General features: G+C 40.4%; 1 protein-coding gene across 19 annotated transcripts in view; it reads left to right on the top strand.

The window, feature by feature from the left end:
* Nucleotides 1-21,195, top strand: part of LOC125885440 (thrombin-like enzyme elegaxobin-1) — a 75,895-nt gene that overhangs the window by 33,870 nt on the left and 20,830 nt on the right. For 3 of the 19 annotated variants that reach the window (XM_049570970.1, XM_049570969.1, XM_049570975.1), the window contains exons 4-5: nucleotides 95-156; nucleotides 2,383-2,546. The exons of 15 other annotated variants lie outside the window; for them this stretch is intronic. In XM_049570970.1, coding sequence (XP_049426927.1) covers nucleotides 95-156; nucleotides 2,383-2,546 — 226 coding nt within the window. Of the gene's footprint in view, nucleotides 1-94; nucleotides 157-2,382; nucleotides 2,547-2,679; nucleotides 3,303-21,195 lie in introns of those variants that run through there. One more of the 19 variants, XM_049570974.1, reaches the window with a different exon arrangement.

The raw sequence follows: 21,195 nt of genomic DNA, 5'->3' as shown, positions 1-21,195 counted from the left end.
TGAGCAACTCCAAATCAAGCATCCCATTTGAATCGTTAGCAATTCTCTGCAAAGGGAACTGCTAAAAAAAAGCTGTCTTTTTACTGTATTTCAGAGGTGATACCGTTCAGATTGCAGGTCATGGACCCACAGCTGCAGGCCCACAAGGTGAAAGAGGTGAGATGAATCTTGTTTACTTTTTGATGATAATAATAATAATAATAATAATAATAATAATAATTATCAGTGTTTGTCACAGCCAGTTTTCTTATTTTTGTTTGTATGTTTGATATCATTACCAAAGCACATATATTATATACTTTTGTTTCTTAAAAACATGTTGCTTATTAATTCTGTTTATACACAAGAAATCTTGATATCTCCATATACCTTCATTTTAAGCCAGACCAGACAAATAGGGTCACATCTTTTCAATAAAGCAGATAAACAGCGTAGTTAGGGGCCGGGCAGCCTAAGCTGCCAGGACCCTATTGTTATCCTGCATCTTCTTCTTCTTCTTCTTCTTCCGAGCACATCCTACTTCCCATGCGCTAAAAGTCACCAAACTTTGCACAAAGGTCCAGTCCCATGCCAGATTGCCTCAGCTGCAAAAACAGGCCAATAGTCCTGATGGTGGCGCTACAGCAAGCCTCTAAAGTTCAGTGAAAATTCACAACAAATCAACCATATGTGCTACAGATTTGCCACTTTCACCAAACTGTAGCCCCAATACTGAAGAAACTTTTGTACATTTAAACCTATTGCAAATTATGAAGTCCATCACTCTGTGTTTTTCAAAAACTGTAAAACCTATTAAAACTCTCCTCCCACAGTTTTTGCTCAATTGACACCAAACTTGCTACAGAGCATCTTCAGACTGTCCTACACAAACGATCCAAACAGATTTTTGATTTATCGAAAATTGAGCCTACAGTGCATCAAAATGTTTGACTGTAAACGGTACTGTAAACATATACTTGCAAATTCTTGCTAAATACATTTTCAATGTTCATTAAAAAAATGACAAAATTTTGGAGTCATGGTTGATGATGTTTGGAAAATGTAAGAATTTTATCTCAAAAACTGATTTTTTTTTTTTTTTTTTACAGCATTTTGAATTTTGCTCTCATGCGAACAATTGGAGTCAATGCAAAAATGACATTTTTAAACATCAGTTTTTCACTTATGGAGCCAATAAATCATTGTTAAAAACAAATTACCAACATCTCCATGCTGTCTAGATGCAATATGTGTATTTTTGGATTTTTGTCTTAATAACTAAATTTTTTACAGTGGTTTCAAATCTGCCTTTATACACTAACAGCTGCTGTCTTGCACACCGGTGACCGGCTTAGTCAATTTGTGAAGCTACATGTGACATTTCCGTTTGCCAATTAGCTCAGTGAGATAGAGGATGGGTCTTGGTGTTGAAGATTGTGTGTTCAAGCTTCAGCTCATGCAACATTTCCATTTGAGAAATCTACCCAAACTACTAATCATTGCAGCTGTAGAATTCCTATAATGAGCTAGAATAAGTTTTAAACATATATACCGCAGAGTTGTCTCTTGCTAATTAGCTCAGTGAGATAGAACATAATCTCTTATGCTTACAATGCCACCTCTTCCTACACTCTGCTTGTTGCTCAGAATTGCCTAATTTTGCCTAAAATTGCCCGGCCCGACCATTGCTGTGCAGCAGCTATAATTAAAAGATGCTGTTTGATTCTTATAATAAGATGTTTGAATGCATTTATTATATTATTATATTATCATTAATAATAATTCATTAATCAATGTTTAATGAAGGCTATATGTAAAAACAATAGAATCACCTGTAAATATTATCAAACTGCTATAATACAAATAATCCAGTTTCTAATTGCAGAAAAGTACTGTTGTTGATCAGGTTGTTTTATATTATTTTATGTAAATAATCTTCTGTATTAATCAATATTTACTACAATAAAACGATTTACCACCCATAAAACATTTGATATACCCACCAGCTGTCTATCCAGATGATAGATAGATATGATCCACAGATAACACGAAGTTCACTGCTGCCTTAAGAGAACTTGCTGTTTTACATATAGGCCTACACAACAGGGGGTTTAGTAAGTTTTTGTGACAAACTAAGCCCAAAGATCATAAAATCCAAAAATAAACATGATTTTACATTACAAACGGATTAAACTGTATATCCAAAAACTCATACCATAACTTCACTTGTTGTGAAATTACACAAAAAAAAAAATACAAAAATAAAACATACATTTTTTGGTTATTCAGGCTTACAGGTTTTTCACATTATTTTGCACTGGTCTGTTTTTTTTTTTTTATTTTGTTGTTTTCTTCATGTATTTCAAAAATTAAATAAACAGGAACATTTTTGTAAAATTACAGATTATATATACCTTGACGAACACGTTGAGTCAAGTACCCTCCAGTGTGCAGACACCACGGTTGTCGACTGTCAGCGTGTCAGAGACCTGGTTGGGTACATTGACCCAGACAAACTGTATCAGCACTTGATCTGTGGCCAAAGGCATGGAGTGGATACATGTCCAGTGAGTTGGCATGGCTTCTAGCCTTATACCTTTTTTTTTATAGACATTAGAATTTTCCAGTATTTTAATATAATACAGTAAGTATTTCCATAAATTATATAAAAGTCTGTATCAAATAACATCTCTCTCACAGGGTGACTCTGGTGGAGGAGTGGTGTGCAACGGCATGATCTACGGTGTCATTTCATTCAGTGGTGACTCGGATTTTGTCTGTAGAGAACCAGCTGCATTTATGAACGTCTGTGAATACATCAATTGGATCAATGGTGTCATTACCAGACAGTAAAGATGTCAACAGACATTTCACATAAGAAAACAGTTGAGTTAACCTAAATTTGCAGTCAATACATTTACGATTGATTGGTTTAATTTAAATTATTATTCTTGATACCCTTTAAGACAAACCTTAAATTCTGATTATATAACATGAATTTAGTTTCACAAGCTAGTGTCTAAGTTTACACATTCTTGCTGTCAGACTGTAAAAAATCTACATTTTGATTTTACAGATCTAAATTCAGATAAAGACAATTAGACATATCCCTTATATAGATTTAATATAGTATTAGTATTATTAGTATTATATAGTATTTTGCCTGTTAGTACACTCATTGAGTCATTGTGTGAAAACACTACAAATGGCCAATTATAATAAGGTCTGCTATTCATTTAAAAATACTGGTAACAGTGATAAATATGACAGTTCTTTTACATGTTGTGTCTGTTGAAATAAAATTAAAGTGACTCACAATTTAACAGTTTGCTCTTGTTTATTTGCTTTTAATGTCACAAACAAAACAAAAAAAAATATGCAAACAGATTTTTGCACAATTTAGCTCGAGAACACGAAATGGACATACCACCACCTGTTAAGTTATTATGGCGAACATTTAGCAAAGAGTTGCTTACTGTACACAGTCAGCAGTTATGGAGCAACATTAGCTTTCATTTGGAGTCGTGCTTCTGGCCACTATATAAAGTTAAGTCCAGTATATTTACTGTCATTTTAGCTCTGCTTTTGGGCTCCACCAAAGGTGATTATTTGCTCTTTAGCTGCTAAATGCTCCTCTATGATCACCAGCTAGTCGCTAACAGTGTCTGTCTGCTGGTTGATGCTAAGTGCACAATGGGTTTAACACTAGCCGTGGTTGTGCCATGATCTTTGCCTAACCATAACCAAGTGGTTTCTAGGGGGTGAAAATTGCAGAAATTCAGAGCCTACTATTATGAGCCAACGGTCAGCTGCTGTCTGAAGCAGTGCTGAAGGACCGTCTCAGTGAGCCGCTCTCCTCCTGCTTTCTCTGCCTGGTTAGCACAAGCTAACATAGCAGCAGTGGCGTCTGACACCATATGCTTAACAACAATAATCTCACTCCCGCACAGATATGGCGCAACTCTGTTGTTAAACACATTAATAACTGTTTCGTAACATTGGGCGTGTGATGCTAACAGTTTTAATCTCTTGATAAATATCTACCAGCTGGCTGCTGAAGTTTTTAATTCTTGATCTGAAAGTGGCAGTTTGAGTTTGGCAACACTTATCTGCTGAGTAAAACATGTTTATGAAATCAAACATGAATCTGTAGGAATGAGATAAGATGTGCTTCATCATAACAAAACAAAAGCCAGATATTTGATGAGTGAAGCAACTGTTCAGAAACTAGTTGTTCCGTGCAACTCAGCAGGCGACTATAATGAACAGTAGAGCCAAATGGCTCAGTCTGATACAAACAGGTGGGGATGTGTGTGATAAAAGTAAAGGTTTATTTACTGCTCCACTCGTCTGCCTTAAAGATGCAGTTTAGACATTTTTATAACTGCTGATTCAATAAATTACATCCTATAGTATTCAGAGTACGACGCAGTAAAGGACTGCCATCAATGTAAACAGAGGTTCTGTTGCTATGGTTACTCATGAGATACAAGCTGATACCATCATGAAGCCACCTCACTGATTTAGAACTGCAAACTGACAGTTTCTTCTTTTTATTTTTACCTTTTATTGACATTCAGTAACACATTTATTATGTACTTTACTTCAATTATTAGTCACATAGTCTCAACCTGTCTTCTTTTTTTTCTCAGATAAAAAGAAAGAAAAACAAAAAACACAAATAAAGAAAAACATAACAAGAACATTAACACACAGGGAGTGAGATGAGGTTGTTGCCACTATCCAAAGCTAGCAAAATCAAAATCCGGCCTGCGCGGTATTATATAGTCCATCCATTTCTTTCAACGTGAAATAAACAGGTCTCTCTTGTAATTCACATCCGCTGTCATTCTCTCCGTCCTGCATATGTCCATTGTGATGTCCATCCACATGTTCAGAGTTGGGCTCTCCTGTGAAAACCATTTTTTCGAGGGGGGCTTTTTTGCCTGCCACCAACAAAATACTAAACAGATATTTGTCTCTCTTTGGCCATTCTCCAGGCATGAGTCCAAAAAATAACATTTTACTGTCCATAGGCAGGTGGCAAGTCGGGAGTTACCTTCATAGTGGGATTTTTGGCAAGGTGTAATAAAATATCTTATCAGGCTTTTCCGGCCAAATTCCCTCCAACTCTGTGAGCTGCTACAGTTCTATTGATATGCACATATTGTCACCCATTCTTCCTCCGTTATACCTATTCCTCCCTCCATTGTCCTTTATAAAGACCTGAGATGATACCCCGATCTTTATTTGAACCATATGCCCTTTTAAACAGGTCTAACAGCTGTTTGCTTGATTCTGATACACATTTTATCTTGTCACTGACAAAATGTCTCATCTGTAAGTATCGATAGAAATCCTGAGCTTCTAGTAAATATTTCTCTTTAATCCTTTCAAAACTAAGTAGTGTACCTTCCTTCATTATCTTACATAGAGCCGTTATTCCTTTATATGTCCAATCCTTGAATCGAGTATCTAATTTATTTGCAGCAAAATGTGTATCATATGCACACCACTTAAGGGTTGTTATATCCTCTTCTAATTTGTATTCTGTTATTACTGCTTTCCAAGTTTTCAGAGTTAATTTGATCCATGGGTTTTTTATATTTTTTTATGAAGTCTTGCAGGCTACTGTCAGCTATTGCTTGTGTGGGAATGGAGGTCAGGCCCTCTTCAATACTTTTCCACTGAGCATCATATGAAGGATTACACCAGCATATGACAGGCTTTATTTGTGCTGCCCAATAGTACTACCTGAGAGAAGGAAGGCCCCATCCCCCTTTTTCTTTGGTCAATTGTAAAGTCTTAAATCGAATTTGGGGCCTTTTACCTTGCCATATGTATCTGGACAAAATTTTATTCCATTCATTAAATTGTTTTTGGCTTATTTCTATTGGCAGAGTTTGAAATAAATATAATAACTTGGGTAGAATATTCATTTTAATCAAATCTATTCATGAGGTAAAACTAAAATATGGGATTAGGTTCCATCTCGTTATATCCTCTTTAATTTTCCTTTGTATTGGTGAGTAATTGTGTTCTAATAGTTCTGTGAGGTCCTTTGGTGTTATTACTCCCAGGTATTTAAAATATTCTGTTTGCCATGATAGGTGGTACTTTCTTGATTTCCTCTGGTGGGCTATAATTGTATTTAAGCAGTTGTGTTTTACTTATATTGATGTTGTATCCTGATAATTGGTCATAGTGCTCAAACGATTGCATCAGTTTGGGTAGAGAGTTTGTTGGATGGCCCAGAAAGACCAAAATATCATCTGCATAGCAGGCTAATTTATGCTCCTTTCCATGAATATTTATGCCTTTTGTTTCTTTATATATTGAGCAAATGGATCCAAGTATAGTGCAAATAATAGTGGTGAACATGCACGACCCTGCCTTGTTCCTCTTTCCAGAAAAAAAAACTGTTTGATAAGCAGCCATTAACTTTAATTCTGACAGTAGGTTTATTATATAATGCCTGTATTGTTTAAATCATTGTTTCATGTAGGCCAAATCTATGTAGAACTCGAAAAAGAAAGCTCCAATCCACTGAGTCAGATGCCTTTTCCGCATCAATACTGATTATCATTGCTGTTATTTTATTCTTTTGAATGTGGTTAATAATTTGTAATGTCCGTCGTATATTATCTTGCGTTTGGCGCTCTCGGATGAAGCCTGTCTGATCATTATGTATCAAATTAGGTAAGAACATTTCCAATCGCCTAGCTATGATAGAAGTAAACAGCCCATAATCTATATTAAGAACTGATATTGGTCTATACGATCCACATTCTAATTTATCTTTATTTTCTTTTGGGGTGGCTGAGATTATTGCTTCTTTCCAGCTGGGTGGTGTTTGTGCTTTCTTTAGGACCCAGTTCAGTGTATGAAGCATGACTGGTTTTAGCTCTTCTTTCAGCTCCTACCATTCTGCCGTATAGCCATCTGATCCTGGTGATTTATTTAATTTGAGTTTACTTATTGCTAATTTTAGTTCCTTTTCTGTTATGTCCTCAATCATTGTTTTATTCTGTTCTTCGTTTAACACTGGTAACTCCAAAGAGACCAAATAACTATCTATTTCAGCTATGCTGCCCCTCGCCTTTTTAGAGTAAAGACTGTGTTCTGTGCTATTTTCTTCTTTAGTTTCCAAGCCAAACTCAATTTAGATCTGCCTTCATAATACCTTTGTTTAAGAAACATTAGATTTCTCTTAATTCCGTGTGTAGTCAAATCATTAATTTCGTTCCTTGTTTTCTTATATATATATATATATATATATATATATATATATATATATCCTGTGCTGTTTTCATTTTATGTTTTTTCTCTAATTCTTTTAATTTATTTTGTAATTCTTCTAATTTCTTATTTCTCATCTTTTTCTTATAAGAGGATATTGCTATAATTTTCCCTCTCAGGACAGCCTTTAGGGCATCCCATAGAATGGGAGGGGACACATCACCATTATCATTTATTTCCAAGGACAAGTGGATCTCTCTTTAATCTGTTCTTTAAAGGGAGGATCATTGAGTAGGCTCAAGTTTAGTTTCCAATTATTCATTTTTTGTTGTAGGTTTAGATCAATAGACAGCTATACAGGTGCGTGGTCGCTTAAATCTATCGTACCAATTTCACAGGTGTTTATTTTGTCTTTGTCTTTTCCGAATGTTATAAAGTAATCTATTCTTGTGTATAATGAGTGGGGTGAGGAGTAGTGAGTATAGTCCCTTTGATCAGGATGTAAGTCTCTCCATATATCGATTAAACCAACCTCCTCAAATAATGTATTAATTTTCTTTACTAAAGACTTTGTATCCTGTGCTTTTCCATTAGAGGTGTCTAGTTTTGGCCATAGGTGTATATTTAGGTCTCCCCCACAGATTAGAAGGCCTGCTGTCTCTGATATCATCATATCAACCATTTTCTTGAAGAAATGGATATCGCTTCCATTTGTGCTTGTTCTTTCCTCATTTTAGTTATAATCTTATTACGTTTAATTGGGTTCAACAGCCAACTTCTGTAACCGAGGATCGGACCGCCAAGGCCCCCGCCTTGGTCTGCTGCCCAATCCACATTGCACCGAACCCTTCTGGATCCCTCTGCGGGTGGTTTGCCTGCAGGGGGATGAACCCATGTAGCCGGTTCGGGCTGGGCCCGGCCGGACCCCATGGGCGAAGGCCCGACCACCAGGCGCTCGCCCACGGACCACAACCCCAGGCCTGGCTCCAGGGCGGGGCCCCGGTAACCCTCCGGGCCGGGTACACGTATCCTTGATCATAACCATCATGAAGGGTCTTTTGAACCGTTCTTCATCTGACCCTTCGCCCAGAACCAATCTGCCATGGGAAACCCTACCAGGGGCAAAATGCCCCCGACAGCATAGCTCCTAGGGTCATTAGGGCACTCACGTTCACGAGTGAGGGTACGATGGAGCGGGAGATTGACAGGCGGATTGGGGCAGCGTCAGCAGTGATGCGGGTGCTTAACCGGTCCGTTGTGGTGAAGAGGGAGCTTAGCCAGAAAGCGAAGCTCTCGATTTACCGGTCGATCTTCGTTCCAACCCTCACCTATGGTCATGAGCTCTGGGTAGAGACCGAAAGAATGAGATCGCGAATACAAGCGGCCGAAATGAGTTTCCTCCGCAGGGTGGCCGGGCTCAGCCTTAGGGATAGGGTGAGGAGCTCAGACATCCGGGAGGGACTCGGAGTAGAGCCGCTGCTCCTCCACATCGAGAGGAGCCAGTTGAGGTGGTTCGGGCATCTGGTAAGGATGCCTTCCGGACGCCTCCCTTGGGAGGTGTTTCGGGCATGTCCAACCGGGAGGAGACCTCGGGGCCGCCCCAGGACACGCTGGAGGGACTACATCACCCGGCTGGCCTGGGAACGCCTCGGGGTTCCCGCGGAACAGCTGACGGAAGTGGCTGGGGAGAGGACTGTCTGGGCTTCCTTGCTGAGGCTGCTGCCCCCGCGACCCGGACCCGGATAAGCGGAGGACGACGAGTATGAGTACGAGTACGAGTACGAGTGGGTTCAACAGACTATTTACATTATGTGAAACGACTTTGACCTTGCCATTAGCCATACTCTGACTGTCTGAATGCTTTCGAAATAGCACAACCCGGTGCAATCAACACACTCCCTGAACATACATAAACAAACATTACATGAACATTAGAGCTGTATAGAACAACAGCTACTGAAAGAGCTCTTAGTTGTACTTAAACAAAGTAAAAAGAAGAAACAGATATGTTGACTTCTAACTGTGGGGTCTCCAATATGACCCTAAATAAGCCCAGATGAAAAAAAATTTAAATACAAATAAAAATAATATTAAAAAACAAAATGAAAAAAATAAATAAAAAGTAAATAAATAAAATAAAAAAATAAATATAAATAAATAAAATAAAAATAAAATCAAATAAATAAATATAGATGGATAAAAATAAAATAGTAATAATAATAGTGTATAATAAATAAATAAATAAATAAAACAAAAATAAATAAAATGAAATAACCTGTCCCCTTCAAGTTTCAGTCTCTCAGTGTCCTATAGTCAGTCCTGCTTTTGGCGCCTGAACGCTCGGAGTCTTTTCTTGTAGTCCCGGGTCCAATCCTTATTCACTTGTCCCTTCGTTTTTCTCTCTGTGTGCCACGATAAACATCGGATCTGCTCCAATAAATTCTCTGGACGTTTGATGACCGTTCCCGGAAATCCCCTCTTTGCCATGTCGCCAGTCGCCTCCTCCACCGAGCCATATAACACAGTTCCCTCCGGATAAAAGACTGTCATCTTTGCTGGGAATGGGGTTTGGAACCGGATTTCACCTCTGCATATTCCCTCCGCTGCTTCAGAACCACAGGTGCATGGTCATGATCCAGGTTAATCCTGTTTCCCAGGTACTCAAACCCACGTTTCTGTCAGGTTAGTTTTAATATTTCTTCTTTCCTTCTGTAGCTGGCCATTTTGGCAACGATGGATCTTGGCGCTGCCTTGACACCAGAGCGCGGTGCGCTCTCTCAACTCGTAGCTCAGCGGAGTTGGGCAGCTCGAATTTATCCCTTAATAAACGTTCCACAAAAGGAACCATCAACGTAGCGTTATCTTCTGATCCCTCTTTGACACCATGTATTCTGATATTTTCTCTTCTGGACCGTCCCTCCAGGTCCGTCAGCCTGGTCTCAATTTCGGTATACAGTTTGAGCATCTCCGTTACTGCTTCCCTCGTGTAACTCGTAGCCTACTGTATAACGTTAGATTTCTTACTGATTTTTCCTCTTGGCATCTTGAAGCCCTCAGTCTTATTTCTTGCTGTCGCAAATTTTTTTTCACAAATTCGAGTTGCTATGGGCTGTTTTTAACTCAAACGTCGGGAGCTCGTTCTCCTATGCTGCCATCTTCTAGCTTGCCAAACTGGAAGTCACAAACTGACAGTTTCAACAGAGCTACTTAGTAGGTGTCCTATATCAGGTTTTAATGGACACCCTGCAGCACCCTGCAACCAGAGTCGAGTATTCACCCAGACCATGCTATAAATGTTGCCATCGTACTTTTCGGCAAAACCCCAGATATGTAACATTTGTACATTATTACATAGAGGATATGTTAAAACTTTATGTTTCTACACGTTTCAGCAACACTGTGGATAATGCATGGTTATGTTAAGCCACAAAAACACTTGGTTAAGGTCAGGAAAAAATCATATTTTGGCTCAAAACACCCAGTTTTGGTGGCACAAGGGCTGTCAAAAATGCTGCTGGTGTTTCGCTACAAAACACCAACTATAGGTGGCACAGTCACTGCAAGAAATGCCACTGATGTCTCACCAAAAAACAACCATTTTCGTCTGCTGCTTGGCAGCCATCTTGCCAAGATGTCACACCATCCTTGTCATCCACCCATGACTTGCAGGTAAAAGCACCGGCACCACTTACTGCAGCAATCCCCCGAGATACCTTGTGGATGTGGTCAAAACTGTTCAGGTTTACAAAGTACGTATAGACTAGATGGGTGAACCATGACCTCTCCGGCAACGGTAAACAGCTGGTCAACTTTTTGGCCTGATAGTTGGAGCAGTCCCTTGGACCACTTCCTCCACCCTCTCATCCACAGGCACAGTCCTCAACGTCCCTGCAACAATGACGAGGGTATACAAATGGATATGATTATTCTGACTCTGTACTGAATTGGACTGTGGACATCTTTGAGAATAAAGTATTGAATTTTAGCTTTGAAAGTGTTCACAACCACACTGAGTGCACAGTGTAGGCCTCAGAGCCATTTTGATGCAAGTTACCTGAAAAGACCTTTGCTAACACTTCTTCCCTTTCTTACTTCAAATAAATAAATATAGATGGATACAATTAAAATAGTAATAATAATAGTGTATAATAAATAAATAAATAAATAAAACAAAAATAAATAAAATGAAATAACCTGTCCCCTTCAAGTTTCAGTCTCTCAGTGTCCTATAGTCATTCCTGCTCTTGGCACCTGAACGCTCGGAGTCTTTTCTTGTAGTCCCGGGTCCCATCCTCACTTGTCCTTCGTTTCTTTTCTGTGTGCCACGATAAACATCGGATCTGCTCCAATAAATTCTCTGGACGCTTGATGACCGTTCTGAAATCCTCTTTGCCATGTGTGCCAGTCGCCTCCACCGAGCCATATAACACAGTTCCTCCGGATAAAAGACTGTCATCTTTGCTGAATGGGGTTTGGAACCGGATTTCACCTCTGCATATTCCCTCCGCTGCTTCAGAACCACAGGTGCATAGTCATGATCCAGGTTAATGCTGTTTCCCAGGTACTCAAACCCACGTTTCTGTCAGGTTAGTTTTAATATTTCTTCTTTCCTTCTGTAGCTGGCCATTTTGGCAACGATGGATCTTGGCGCTGTGACACTGTGAGCGCCGTGCGCTCAACTCGTAGCTCAGCGGAGTTGGGCAGCTCAATTTATCCCTTAATAAACGTTTCACAAAAGGAACCATCACGTCATCTCTGATCCTCTTTGACACCATGTATTCTGATATTTTCTCTTCTGGACCGTCCCTCCAGGTCCCTCAGCCTGGTCTCAATTTCGGTATACAGTTTGAGCATCTCCGTTACTGCTTCCCTCGTGTAACTCGTAGCCTACTGTATAACGTTAGATTTCTTACTGATTTTTCCTCTTGGCATCTTGAAGCCCTCAGTCTTATTTCTTGCTGTCGCAAATTTATTTTAACAAATTCGAGTTATGGGCTGTTTTTAACTCAAACGTCGAGCTCGTTCTCCCATGCTGCCATCTTCTAGCTTGCCAAACTGGAAGTCACAAACTGACAGTTTCAACAGAGCTACTTAGTAGGTGTCCTTTTAATGGACACCCTGCAGCACCCTGCAACCAGAGTCGAGTATTCACCCAGACCATGCTATAAATGTTGCCATCGAGATATGTAACATTTGTACTTAAAACTTTATGTTTCTACACGTTTCAGCAACACTGTGGATAATGCATGGTTATGTTAAGCCACAAAAACACTTGGTTAAGCTCAGGAAAAGATCAAATTTAGGCTCAAAACACACAGTTTTGGTGGCACAAAGGCACTCAAAAAAGCTGCTGGTGTTTCGCTGCAAAACACCAACTATAGGTGGCACAGTCACTGCAAGAAATGCCACTGATGTCTCACCAAAAAACAACCATTTTCGTCTGCTTGGCAGCCATCTTGCCAAGATGTCACACCATCCTTGTCATCCACCCATGACTTGCAGGTAAAAGCACCGGCACCACTTACTGCAGCAATCCCCCGAGATACCTTGTGGATGTGGTCAAAACTGTTCAGGTTTACAAAGTACGCGTAGACTTGATGGGTGAACCATGACCTCTCCGGCAACGGTAAACAGCTGGTCAACTTTTTGGCCTGATAGTTGGAGCAGTCCCTTGGACCACTTCCTCCACCCTCTCATCCACAGGCACAGTCCTCAACATCCCTGCAACAATGACGAGGGTATACAAATGGATATGATTATTCTGACTCTGTACTGAATTGGACTGTGGACATCTTTGAGAATAAAGTATTGAATTTTAGCTTTGAAAGTGTTCACAACCACACAGTGCAGGCCTCAGAGCCATTTTGATGCAAGTTACCTGAAAAGACCTTTGCTAACACTTCTTCCCTTTCTTACTTCTGGTTTGAGGATGACTGACTATTTTCCATTGTTTTGCTTCTTCATTTCACCTGGAGGGCTCTAGTTTCGCAGACCAGGTGAGGCGCACCTGCGCTTCGCCAACTGGGTGTGGCCAGGCGGATTTTGTTAGTTTGGCACACCGTGCACCTGGAGCAGCTACTCCTCTATCCCACCTCCGTCCCTCCTACCGGCGCAAGTCGGAAAGAGGGAGGAGAGAAGGTGTGGAGTGGGTTTTACACACATCACACCAATCAAATGAGCCCCTCTCCTCGCCCTTAAATGCGCTGCGCAAAGGTGTAATGAGAGTTTACTCAATTCGCCATGGCAGAAGAGAGCAGCAGTGTCAGACAGCCAAACTTCTCCCAGGAGGAAACTGATGTTTTGGTCTGGGAGGTCCAAGCTCGCAGTGTCCGAATATAACTGTGAGCAGACCTCCACGGGCTGATGATGCAAAGGTAGCCTGGGAGGAAGTCACCACAATTGTAAATCAATGTTGCGTTTCTCTCATGCGCTCTCTCTTTCTCTCTCGCAGTCTCACTCTGTTTCTTTTCTTTTGACTTTTCTAAGATGACAGATGCTGAATATATACTCCCTATCTGATGCTGTGGCTGTTTGTGGTTGGCTGAGAGGGATGTGAACTCATTAGTTTGTAGCTGTTTAATCAAATCAGGTTGGGTTTCCATTACGCGTGCTCAACGTGCCAAACGGTGCCAATCCCCTTTGATCTGACATCAGATGTGATAGGACAGTCGATATAGAGATGCATTTATGTGCTGATTGCAGATAGTTGCATTGAATAGTGATTTTTTGGGTATTTATTGCATCATTAATGTGCCTGATATTCTGGAAACCTGCCTGTGAGGTTTTGGTGACGTGTGCACACTGTCCGCCGGTCAGCCAAACTTTGGCTTACACCAGCTGCGCTCCCCGTGCACTGACAGTAGACCTGGTTTCAGATGGCGAGCTTTTTGCGCACCTTCGCCGAAGCCTTTTGGCACGAAACTGTCACTGTGCCAAGCTGGATCTGTCGACACCTCCCCCTGCTGCGCCGCCACACCCATCTCAGCGCACCTCGGTCTGCCAAACTACCAAACTGAGCGCGCCTTGGGTTGCGCTGCTCGAAACTAGCTCTGCTCGGGGTTCGCCACCCTGCGCCACCTGCGCTGCGCTGGGAAACTAGAGCCCGAAATCTTCACGTTAAATCTGCAAGTCAGGATGAAGAGTCAAAACACCACAAGATTTCTAAATAGTTTTAAAGAAAACACTTTTGACTGTAAGTAACAGTAATAAAAAGATACTCCAAAAGTAAGGATCTCTGCATGGTGGAAAGAAATCCAGCTAAGTAGTGCTTGATGGTTAACCTCTGTGAGGTACTTTGTGTTACTGTTGTATGAAAAGTGCCATATTAATAAAGTTGATTTGATTTGATTTGATAGACAACACAAAACAAACACAGTAGACAGGACACCGCTAAGGTTACAGCTACAGATACAGATAGTTACAAATATACCAAATAATAAGTTGCAAAAATTGAATTTCCCTTTGGGATTAATAAGGTACTTCTTGAATAAAGGAATATTAGAGACTTTGATTAACATTGGGAGGAGGGATTCAAGTATCAAAGATCGTTCGAAATGTCTATACATAAATATACGACCGCAAGGACGGCCACAATAAAGCACAGCATTGGTCCATTTCCAATTCGATTTCCAAATTCATACAAGCCCTAACCCCAACAAACAACCACACCTCAGTATTGGCAGAAATCCACTTAACGAATATTTAAAAACTGTTTATACAAGCTACATAAGAAGTCCATATTTTGTCTTATATGTCCAGCTTTCCTTTCATTTTATAGTACAAATAATCAAATGGGATGTAGCTTGACAATTCTGCCTTCCACTGAGATAGGCTTGGAGGGGCAGGGGCTTTCCAGTTGACAGAAATGCATTTTTTTGCAGCTATGAAAGCAAGATTGCAGAATTTATTTTGGTAACAGTCAACAAAATTAGTGGTGACTCGGATTATGTCTGTAGAGAACCAGCTGCATTTATGGATGTTTGTGTGTACATACAGTGGATCAATGGAGTCATTACCAGACAGTAAAGATGTCAACAGACATTACACATAAGGACACAGCTGAGTTACTCTAAATTTGCAATAGATACATTTACGATTGATTGGTTTAAATTATTTTTCTTAATACCCTTTAAGACAAACCTTAAATTCTGATTATATAACATGAATTTAGTTTCACAAGCTAGTGTCTAAGTTTACACATTCTTGCTGTCAGACTGTTATGGTTAAAAAATATCTAAATTTTGATTTTACAGATCTAAATTCAGATAAAGACAATTAGACATATCCCTTATATAGATTTAATATAGTATTAGTATTATTAGTATTATATAGCATTTTGCCTGTTAGTACACTCATTGAGTCATTGGCTACGGTTACATGATGGCTTCTCATTCGGAATGAAATGAATCTGAATGAAATCATTCAGAATTAAAGTCTTTCCAGGTAGTTTACATGGGAAACATTCATTCCGAATGAGGGTTTACATGGGAGATCAGTTCAATCGCCTTTATTCAGGTTTGCGCAAGGTTTGGGGCAGGGAAGGTTTCTGATTGGATAGGGGGCGGGGCAGATGTTACGTGTTTACGTTTACCGGAAGAAAACACTGTAGTTCTCGCTCCGGATAACAAGATGCTTGACAACGCCGTTATTAGTGCCTTTTTCGGGCGTGTTTTGCTTATATTCTTAAAGCAGCAGTACGACAACAACCTTGTTCTGCTAATGTTTCATCTGTTGAGGAGGAGAAGGGAGGTAGAAGACTGTGCTGTGACAAATGGAAGCCGGTTAGTGCAACGAGTCCGACTGCTCTAGCTCAGCCCGTTGCTATGCAGCTCGTTGCTATGCGCGCTATATACGTCATCGCACCAGAAGGGCAAGGAAACGAGCATGCGCAGAAAGACCGGAATGAATTCAAAGAGGAATGAGTGTATACATGCACACAAAATTCTTTCATTCGGAATGACAAACGGAATAAACCACCCCCTTTAATCGGATTTAATTTTCAATCGGAATGAACGTTTACATGACCACTTTTAATCGGAATGGCCGTTCATTCCGATTAAAAGTGGAATTAAACTGTCCATGTAAACGTACTGAGTGTGTGAAAACACTACAAATGGCCAATTATAATAAGGTCTGCTATTCATTTAAAAATACTGGTAACAGTGATAAATATGACAGTTCTTTTACATGTTGTGTCTGTTGAAATAAAATTAAAGTGACTCACAATTTAACAGCTTGCTCTTGTTTATTTGCTTTTAATGTCACAAACAAAACAAAAAAAATATGCAAACAGATTTTTGCACAATTTAGCTCGGGAACACGAAATGGACATACCACCACCTGTTAAGTTATTATGGCGAACATTTAGCAAAGAGTTGCTTCCTGTACACAGTCAGCAGTTATGGAGCAACATTAGCTTTCATTTGGAGTTGTGCTTCTGGCCACTATATAAAGTTAAGTCCAGTATATTTACTGTCATTTTAGCTCTGCTTTTGGGCTCCACCAAAGGTGATTATTTGCTCTTTAGCTGCTAAATGCTCCTCTATGATCACCAGCTAGTCGCTAACAGTGTCTGTCTGCCGGTTGATGCTAAGTGCACAATGGGTTTAACACTAACCCCAGCCGTGGTTGTGCCATGATCTTTGCCTAACCATAACCAAGTGGTTTCTAGGGGGTGAAAATTGCAGAAATTCAGAGCCTACTATTCTGAGCCAACGGTAAGCTGCTGTTTGAAGCAGTGCTGAAGGACCGTCTCAGTGAGCCGCTCTCCTCCTGCTTTCTCTGCCTGGTTAGCACAAGCTAACATAGCAGCAGTGGCATCTGACACCATATGCTTAACAACAATAATCTCACTCCCGCACAGATGTGGCGCAACTCTGTTGTTAAACACATTAATAACTGTTTCGTAACACTGGGCGTGTGATGCTAACAGTTTTAATCTCTTGATATATATCTACCAGCTGGCTGCTGAGTTTGTTTTTAATTTTTGATCTGAAAGTGGCAGTTTGAGTTTGGCAACATTTATCTGCTGAGAAAAACATGATTATGAAATCAAACATGAATCTGTAGGAATGAGATAAGATGTGCTTCATCTCTGCACAAAGTAAAAAGAAGAAACAGATATGCTGACTTCCAACTGTGGGGTCTCCAATATGACCCTAAATAAGCCCCGATGAAAAAAATTTAAATAGAAATAAAAATAATATTAAAAAACAAAATAAATAAAAAAAATTAAAAAACATTAAATAAATTAAATAAAAAATATAAAAAATATATAAATAAATAAAATAAAAATAAAATCAAATAAATAAATATAGATGGATACAATTAAAATAGTAATAATAATAATAGTGTATAATAAATAAATAAATAAAACAAAAATAAATAAAATTAAATCACCTGTCCCCTTCACATTTCAGTCTCTCAGTGTCCTATAGTCATTCCTGCTCTTGGCACCTGAACGCTCGGAGTCTTTCCTTGTAGTCCCCGGTCCGATCCTTATTCACCTGTTCCCTCGTTTTTCTCTCTGTGTGCCACGATAAACGTCGGATCTGCTCCAATAAATTCTCCGGGCGTTTGATGACCATTCCCGGGAATGCCCTCTTTGCCATGTCGCCAGTCGCCTCCTCCACCGAGCCATATAACACAGTTCCCTCCGGATAAAAGACTGTCATCTTTGCTGGGAATGGGGTTTGGAACCGGATTTCACCTCTGCATATTCCCTCCGCTGCTTCAGAACCACAGGTGCATAGTCATGATCCAGGTTAATGCTGTTTCCCAGGTACTCAAACCCACGTTTCTGTCAGGTTAGTTTTAATATTTCTTCTTTCCTTCTGTAGCTGGCCATTTTGGCAACGATGGATCGTTGTGCCGCCTTGACACCAGAGCGTGGTGCGCTCTCTCAACTCGTAGCTCAGCGGAGTTGGGCAGCTCGAATTTATCCCTTAATAAACGTTCCACAAAAGGAACCATCAACGTAGCGTTATCTTCTGATCCCTCTTTGACACCATGTATTCTGATATTTTCTCTTCTGGACCGTCCCTCCAGGTCCGTCAGCCTGGTCTCAATTTCGGTATACAGTTTGAGCATCTCTGTTACTGCTTCCCCATTAGCCAGTATTTGAGTTTCAGCTTCCATAATCCTTTCTTCTGCCTCTTCCACTCTCTTGTTTGTTTTATTTATTTCCTCTCTAATTCCCTTCAGCTGTGTATCATTGACTTTCCTGAATTTCCTTAGTTCTTTAAGTATAAGGTCCAGGCTCGCGTTGCTAGCTTGTTCCCCTTCGTCTGTTAGCATGTCGTTATCCTCCATGGCACTGCTAGCAGGTGAAGTCTGGTCAACTCCGTCTCCCTCGTGTAACTCGTAGCCTTCTGTATAACGTTAGATTTCTTACTGAGTTTTCCTCTTGGCATCTTGAAGCCCTCAGTCTTATTTCTTGCTGCCGCAAATTTGTTTTCACAAATTCGAGTTGCTATGGGCTGTCTTTAACTCAAATGTCGGGAGCTCGTTCTCCTGTGCTGCCATCTTCTAGCTTGCCAAACTGGAAGTCACAAACTGACAGTTTCAACAGAGCTACTTAGTAGGTGTCCTATATCAGGTTTTAATGGACACCCTGCAGCACCCTGCAACCAGAGTCGAGTATTCACCCAGACCATGCTATAAATGTTGCCATCGTACTTTTCGGCAAAACCCCAGATATGTAACATTTGTACATTATTACACAGAGGATATGTTAAAACTTTATGTTTCTACACATTTCAGCAACACTGTGGATAATGCATGGTTATGTTAAGCCACAAAAACACTTGGTTAAGGTCAGGAAAAAATCATATTTTGGCTCAAAACACCCAGTTTTGGTGGCACAATGGCTGTCAAAAATGCTGCTGGTGTTTCGCTGCAAAACACCAACTATAGGTGGCACAGTCACTGCAAGAAATGCCACTGATGTCTCACCAAAAAACAACCATTTTCATCTGCTGCTTGGCAGCCATCTTGCCAAGATATGACACCATCCTTGTCATCCACCCATGACTTGCAGGTAAAAGCACCGGCACCGCTTACTGCAGCAATCCCCCGAGATACCTTGTGGATGTGGTCAAAACTGTTCAGGTTTACAAAGTACGTATAGACTAGATGGGTGAACCATGACCTCTCCGGCAACGGTAAACAGCTGGTCAACTTTTTGGCCTGATAGTTGGAGCAGTCCCTTGGACCACTTCCTCCACCCTCTCATCCACAGGCACAGTCCTCAACGTCCCTGCAACAATGACGAGGGTATACAGATGGATATGATTATTCTGACTCTGTACTGAATTGGACTGTGGACATTTTTGAGAATAAAGTATTGAATTTTAGCTTTGAAAGTGTTCACAACCACACTGAGTGCACAGTGTAGGCCTCAGAGCCATTTTGATGCAAGTTACCTGAAAAGACCTTTGCTAACACTTCTTCCCTTTCTTACTTCTGGTTTGAGGATGACTGACTATTTTCCATTGTTTTGCTTCTTCATTTCAACTGAAATCTTCACGTTAAATCTGCAAGTAAGGATGAAGAGTCAAAACACCACAAGATTTCTAAATGGTTTTAAAGAAAACACCTTTGACTGTAAGTAACAGCAATAACAAGATATTACAAAAGTAAGGATCCCTGCATGGTGGAAAGAAATCCAACTAAGTAGTGCTTGATGGTTAAAATGTTCTGTCAGTGTCACAGACATGCATCTTCGGGAGCTACAACACAGCAAAAGCCGAGCATATCTTGAATGGGATAATTGTTTGTACCATCTAAAAACAATGTGACTAAATACATTTTGAAACACAGTATTTGCCTAATTCATTGGGGAGGTAAAAATTATGGCTGAGGTTGTTGACCATTGCTGTTGTTATCCAGTTTCAGTCCAGGAGGCAGACACTGTCTCCACATTTGAGAATACGCTTAAAGGGAAAGTGCACCCAAAAATGAAAATTCAGCCATTATCTACTCACCCATATGCCGATGGAGGCTCAGGTGAAGTTTTAGATTCCTCACAACACGTGTAGAGATCCAAGGGGAGAGGGGGTAGCAACGCAACTCTACCTAATCGAGGCGTACTGGCAGAACAGTTAAACATCTTTGATAAAGCTTGAAGTTAGGGTTGGCTCAGACTTGCCTTGGACTATTTGGTAGTTAGATGGACTTTGGCCTAGTATATCCAGGGGATGTCCCATGATACACTGACCTTCTCTCTCTGTTTGCACACATTCATGTCCCATTAATGCATGTTACTGACTTGGCTTCTTCCCTGGAACTTTTGTTCTTTCTCAGGACAGTGTGAACTGACTTAAAAAGCCACCGTGGTTGCACCAGGAGGGCAGTCATCAAAAATTCTATGACAGCGATGGCACATCTTACGTCTCTTCTCTTTGTGCTGTGAGTCGGTGAGTAGTTAACAATTTCTAAAGATTTTAGTTTATACTGAGCTTATAGTCTCTTTCAGTTCTTGTGCAATACGAGTTAACCTGCAAGACAGTGGAGCACAAAGGCTCCGGAGAAGAAGCAGAAGAAGTTTGTGACATGCAGTACGGCCTGCAGACTAGGCCTAAGTCAGCCTAACTAGGAGCTGGTACAAGGCAAGCCTGAGCCAGCCCTAACTATAAGCTTTATCAAAGAGGAAAGTCTTAAGTCTAGTCTTGAATGTGGAGACGGTGTCTGCCTCCCGGACCGTAACAGGAAGATGATTCCACAGGAGAGGAGCCTGATAGCTGAAGGCTCTGGCTCCTGATCTACTTTTGGAGACTTTAGGGACCACGAGTAACCCTGCATTCTCAGAGCGCAGAGTTCTGGTGGGATAATATGGCACTATGAGCTCTCTAAGATATGACGGAGCTTGACCATTTAGAGTTTTATAAGTTAACAGTAGGATTTTAAATTCAATTCTGGATTTTACAGGGAGCCAGTGCAGAGAAGCTAAAACAGGAGAGATATGATCTTGTTTCTTAG

This window comes from Epinephelus fuscoguttatus, linkage group LG3 (assembly GCF_011397635.1).
Source record: "Epinephelus fuscoguttatus linkage group LG3, E.fuscoguttatus.final_Chr_v1".
Taxonomy (NCBI): Eukaryota; Metazoa; Chordata; class Actinopteri; order Perciformes; family Serranidae; genus Epinephelus; species Epinephelus fuscoguttatus.
Note: the sequence above shows the minus strand (reverse complement) of the source record. Positions and strands in the feature narration are given on the sequence as shown.